Here is a 6532-nt window from a genome sequence, read left to right on the forward strand (position 1 = left end):
AAACAATTCCTGCTCACAATATAATGAAACAGATTTAGGAGTGTTCTATGGGAAAAATATCTAACAACCAGAACTTGCATTTAATGAGTGCCTATTCTAGGCTTGGCACTGTGTCACTATTTATGAATCTTTAATGTGAACTCACAGCAATAAATGAAAGTCAGAGTGATATGGAGGTACTGTATTGAATACAGATACTCAGGAGACTGAGGTTCAGATCTCATCTCTCATCTTTAATAAATGTATGACCTTGGGGTAGTCGTAACTCTCTGAACTTCAGTTTCTTTATCTGTAAAATGTACATATCTACCTATTTTACAGTAACAATGGTTGTTGTGAAGAAAGTGTTATGTGAGCCTTTACAATAGAAATGTGAGTTCTTCATGTCTAATGTGAAAATATGTTTAATATGAATGTTTATGTGGAACCTGAATCCGATTATGTGCTGTCTTGGTGTGGGGGGGGAAGGGAGAGATAGGGAGAAAATTCGGAACTCAAAATCTTTTGGAAGTGAATGGTGAAAACTAAAAATAAACAAATAAATTTAACAAACTAAAATACTCAGTTTTACATCAGTTTTACTCACAAATCCCTAGAATACTAAGTGTAGATTCTACATGTCTTAATAAATAACCAAGCTGCTTTTTAAATTCTAGGAACTTACAGGAGGTTTTTTCTTTAAATATGTGACTTTTCAGTGAGGTATCAATTATAAATTTCTATACTTTGTGTTTAAAAGCCAGTTTACTTCTGAAAGAAATTTCAAATATTTAGCAAATGTCAGTAAAGCCCATAGTCATCATTTGAATCCTTACAATGTGCCATATTAGCAATTCACGTTTGTTTAAGGGTGCCAGCTCTATAATCATTGAGAAACATTTAGTGATGACTTAGTAAGAACATATACAAATAAAAAAATTTTTTTGCTTTGAGACAGAATAAAAGTGATCTGGTACAAAAAAAAATGTGAGTTTTATAATTCACATTTTAAAATTTTAACTAAGAAGCAGCAGAATAGAATGCTGGGCTCAGAGGCAGAAAGACCTGAGTTCAAATCCAGCCTCAGACACTTACTAGCTGTACAACCAACTAGTCATTTAGTTTCTGTTTGCCTCCATTTCCACAACTGTAAAATGGGGATAATAATACCACCTACTTTCCAGGGTTGCTTTGTGGGTCAAACGAAATAATATTTGTAAAATGCTTAGCACAATACCTAGCACATAGCAGGTGCTACATAAAGCTAGCTACTATTGTTATCATTCATCTCATGAGACTACTTTTGATTAGACACAGTTTGGATTTCAAGAAATCAGTGAGGTCTTTAAAACATCCTAACATCATCAAAATACAACTGCCTTTCCATTTTTCATGTTTGCTGGGTAATTCACTTGAAAAATGGACTGATTACCCCAGATAGCAAAGAATAAAACTTCACTATAAGGTCTTTAGCGTATTTGTCTATGACTATGAATGTCTTTCTTCTTATTTTTCCAGGGGAGTGCTCATAAAACAGTCTACTCATTCCAGTGAGATCGATGTACAGGTCAATGTTGGAAAACTGGAGAAAGTTAAATTTCTGTGGAATAACAACATGATCAATCCAACCTTCCCCAAAGTGGGAGCCTCAAAGGTCATTGTGCAAACAGAGGATGGCACAGTGTATGTATGCTTATTAATATGAACCTAAGAATATTGGGAAAGATAAATGTTTGCAATGAAAATTTGCCTCTAGGTGGAGGATTGGAGGATTGGAGGTTGGATTCCATGGAGAATTATAATTCTTGACCTCTAGCTAGGAAGACAAGGCATATATTCATGATAGAATTCTTGAACAAGATAAAACAATTCAGTGAATGCTATAGAGCAGAGAAAGGAGAGATACATTAAAATGTAAGAGATATAAAACTTAAAGAGGAGTTATTGACATGGAGGTGGTAGACAGGTAGTATGGAGCAGTGGAGAGAGAGAGACTTAGAATCAGACTTAGAATCAGGAAGACATAGATTTAAATCCATTTTGCTGATGTTCATTTATTTCAGCTGTGTGCGACCCCTCATGACCCCATTTGAGGTTTTCTTGGCAAAGATACTGGAGTGTTTGCCATTTTCTCCTCCAGCTCATTTTACAGATGAGGAAACTGAGGCAGAGTTAAGTGACTTGCCCAGAGTCACATAGGTAGTGAGTGTCTGAGGCTGGATTTGAATCTTCCTAATTCCAGGTCCAACGCTCTGATGCAGCATCACCTAACTGCTCTGATTCAAAACATATTGTTACTAATTAGCTTTGTAACAATCATCAAGTCATTTAACCTCTCTAACCCTCAGTTTTCTTATTTCTAAATTAGGGATGGTACTAAGTACCTAATGAGCTTGCTGAGAACCTTAAATGAAATAATGTATTGAAAGCATTTTGCAAAGTTTGGAGCATTAATAATAATAATAACTAATATTTATCACTTTACATTTCTAAAGCACTTTATATTTGAACATCAAAACAACCCTGTAATGTCATTATTATCATTTTAGAAATGAAGAAACTGAGATTAGGAAAGGTTAAGCAACTTGTTTAGAGTTGCAAAGCTAAAAAGTGCCCAAGTAAGGATAAACACATCATCCTGCCTCCAAGGCTCATGCTCTTATCCACTATACCAGATAACAACCTCAGTGAATAAAGTCTAAAAAAAAGGTAGAGGAAATGAGCACTGAACCTTGGAATTTATCTATCATTAGGAAGAAAGAGGAAGAGTGAAGTCACTAAAATAGAGAAATAGCAGAAAGGAAAGAGGGTCTAATTAGGATAGCATAATCAGTATATCCTAATTGGGATAGCTGTCAGGGTGGGGAAACTGCGGAGGCCACATATGGCTGTCTAGGTCCTCAAGTGCAGCCATTTTTCTGAATCCAAACTTGTCTTGATTTTTGGGTTTGGTCAAAGGGTCACACCTGAGGATCTAGAAGGTCACATGTAGCCTCAAGGCTGCAGGTTCCCTACCCCTGGGTAACCTAATGGTAGAAGTAAGAGGAGGCTAATAATGGAAAAACTACAAAGAGGTTAAAGACAATAAAGACTGAGAAAAGGTTGTCACACTTGGCCATCAGGAGACAGCTGGTGGCCTTTGAGAGGGTGAAAAACCAGACTTCTAGGTGTTAAGAATACAAGCTATGAGGAAACAGAGGCAAAAATTGTGTGTAAAAATGTTTGATAGTGGAACAAAAGAGAAAGATTATGAGAGAGTTAGAATAAAGAACAGGAATAAGAGAAGGTTTATCCATAACATCATTCAATAGGCCCCCTCCATTTGTTGAGGCCTACTTTGTTTTGTTCTAAGTGCTGTCTTCAAGAAGCTTTTACTTCTCTGGGCAAAAGAAGGTATCTACACCTGAAACCAAGTACTCTATAAGGCCATTTATTAATGGAATGTTTTGAGGCCAAAAAAGGTCATTCATTCCCTTTGTCTTCTCCACTAATACAATGAAACAACAGAGCAGCACAGAAATTGTATTTAACCCTATCCATGTTTTTCTTCACAGGTATAATTTCTGCAGTGAGGAGACTGTGAAAGAAGATACTTACCTCACTCTTACCCCCTGTTAAGTATGTGACCAAATGTTGTCACTACGATCACTTTAATAAAATTCTACTATGCATCAATTTATTTCCTAGATGTGTCACTGCTGACAGGGCTTTCCTATGGGGATACATAAGACATTGAAAAGTGGGATAAACTATCATTGTTGTTGTTGGGTTTGTCCTTTGTTGCTGAAGAAGACTATGACATCAGAGAAATGATGACATGACTTGCACTTGACTTTGTCTTTAGTTGAAGGAGGGCTGTGCAGGTCACCAACCTCACTTTCTCCTGAGCCATCCGTATCCAGTGACCAGGTATTCATCAGGATGACTGGAGACAGCCCAGGAAGCAATGGAAGACCTTGGCCTTTTTAGGCTAAGGCCTTTTCAGGAACTCACTTAGGGAGAGGTAACACCTATTTAGTGAATAGGTCTCTTTAAGAAGTAGTCAAGGAATGTCCCCTTTAATGAGACACAGAAACAAACAACTAAATCAAGCCACAAAACAACATGCAAGGGAAGAAGACATTTGTCTATTTGTCAGTAAGAATCTCCCCAGGCATAGGACACATGGTCAGCACCAGAAGACATCACAAACAACCAAAAGGGACCATTTTCACAGAACAAGAAGTGCTGGTTACATCAGTCATTTCAGGGATAAACTAAGGCAAAAGGGGAATCAACAGCTGAGCATTTTCAAATTTCATAAAATTGTGTGATCCAAGGACCAGCCTAATTAAGTTCAGTGAAGCTGGGTGAGGATTGTTTAAGCCAAAAATAAGCATGAAAACTGTCTACTAGGCCATATAGGGGTCTTCAGCTGCATTGATATCGAAGACTCACATGAATGAAATTATGTCCTCTTGAAGTGAAGTATATGCACATGCAGCAAGTTGTTTAACAACATGCTTTCTGAGGAGGTGGGGAATGTATACACAATACATTTTTAAGTTTAATCTGCATTATTACCATTTTCTTCATCGCTGCGTTGGTCTAGACAATCAAAACAATAAACCAAGCCTTGATGTGTACCATTAGCTCATATCTGAGGAATGAATGCTCACACTTAAAATTTAACATCTAACTCTCACAATTAGGTATAAGCAGCTCTATTATATGTATGATGAGGTTTCTTATCAGGGATCTTTTAAAATCAAGTACTATTTTCCAAAGCATTTTGATATCATTGTTATTTGTTCTATATGTGGGAAGGTCTTTAGAGATCATCTTACCCAATCTTAGCATTTTACAAATGAAGGAACTGAGACTCAGAGAGGTCAACTAACTTTCCCAAGACCACCCATATTGGCTAGCTGATAACAGAGCTGGAAAAAAAATGAGTTCTGTTGACTTTCAGGTCAGTGCTCTTTCTTCCACATAATAATAATAACAACAATTATAATATATTTTAATATTTCAATGGCTCCATGATCTCTTTCATATACTGAAGTTGTACCATGGAAGCTTCACTACTCTGACTCATGATTTAGATGTCTGGTAATATACAGTAGCTCCCCTGAGCTTTGGACATTAGTACTTTACAGTATTGGTAATCATTTACACTTTATAATAATTGAGTTTCTGATCATAAAACTTAAAACTGGGAGGGGTGTATTTTACAGAAAACTAAGCCTCAGACATGGAATTCAAATACCTTTTCATGACAATGGATTTTGCTAGGAAGGGAACATGGCAACACTGGATACTTGAAGATGAGTAAAATCAGGAATAAAGAAGGGCTGTATAAAGGCAGAGATTTTGCATACGTTCCAACTGTGCCCAGGGCCAGCACTCTATCTAACTCATGCATCTGGTATTCAAAACCATTTCTGTCCAAGGCCAGCAGAAATGGGGGATGACAAGAAATTAAAAGGATACTTTAAAGCAGATAGAGGTCTGGGTGAGGAAGGGAGGAAGAGAGAAGAGCTAGCATCAAGGAAGGAAGGAAGGAAGTCAGTCATAAAAACTACGGAGTCTATTAGCAAGCACCATAAACATTCAAATGAGGCATTATAGAGCAGACCCATTATCTTCTGAGTTTTGAAGTATGATGGAGTGGCCATATGTTACTGAAATTGAAGAGCTGAAATGGAGACAGATTGCAATTACCTGAGTTGGAACTGGGCCAGGGTGCCAAAATTCAAGTCCTTGCATCCCTTTGTGTGTGCATATTTCATTTATCAGAAGTACTGCTCTAAGAAAAAACAAAAACCAAAACCTGAGAGGCCAGTTCTGATGGCAAAAGATGACCATGTTTTAAAATGTCCACTTTATACTTTCATACTCATCTGCTTTGTTATAAAACAAAGTTCCCAGCCTTGACCTCACATAATCAGATCTCTTGCTTGACTCCAGCAGAAGGTCTAAACATCTAAAAGGGTTCTTTCAAACCTGTGTTCTTGATATGAAATTGTGTGACTGCCTTATGAAAACTTATGTACACTTCTAAGGCAGTACCTACATATGCTTCAATGAACTGATATAGTTCACTTTGTCAAAGAGCTAGATTTAGGATGCCTATCTGTCTATTTGCTTCTTGAAGATTCACGTAGATATACAGTCTTTTTTTTATTTTTATTTTTTATTTTGTTATTTTTAACACAGTTTATAACAGATAAAGCAATTTAAACTTATGGTCAGGTGATACATCTTTTTAAAACATTTGCAATGGACAACAAAAGAAAATTTTTTTTAAACATAAATCAATCAAAACATTAAGCAATTCAATACAGACTAAATATGTGTTGTTCTGCAAAAGACTTCCAGAGTAATCATGTTGTGTAATACTAATTATACTGCCCTCTGACCTACCCTATCCCCCTTACTTTCCCCCCCTACAATTGACCTTGTTCCTTCTAGAAAGTGTTTATTTCTAGTGACTCCCTTCTCCCATTTGCCCTCCCTTCTAACATTGCCTTTGCTCCACTTGTTGCCTCCTCTCCTCCTTTCCTGTGGTGTG

General features: G+C 36.8%; 1 protein-coding gene across 1 annotated transcript in view; it reads left to right on the top strand.

Moving 5' to 3' along the window:
• LOC140510826 (inactive pancreatic lipase-related protein 1-like) overlaps positions 1–3658 on the top strand; it is a 48772-nt gene extending 45114 nt beyond the window's left edge. The window contains exons 12-13 of the mRNA XM_072619718.1: positions 1498–1662; positions 3534–3658. Coding sequence (XP_072475819.1) covers positions 1498–1662; positions 3534–3597 — 229 coding nt within the window. The 3' untranslated portion in view covers positions 3598–3658. The remainder of the gene's footprint in view (positions 1–1497; positions 1663–3533) is intronic.
• Positions 3659–6532: the final 2874 nt, after the last annotated feature.

The sequence above is a fragment of the Notamacropus eugenii genome, chromosome 1 (genome assembly GCF_028372415.1).
Source record: "Notamacropus eugenii isolate mMacEug1 chromosome 1, mMacEug1.pri_v2, whole genome shotgun sequence".
NCBI lineage: Eukaryota > Metazoa > Chordata > Mammalia > Diprotodontia > Macropodidae > Notamacropus > Notamacropus eugenii.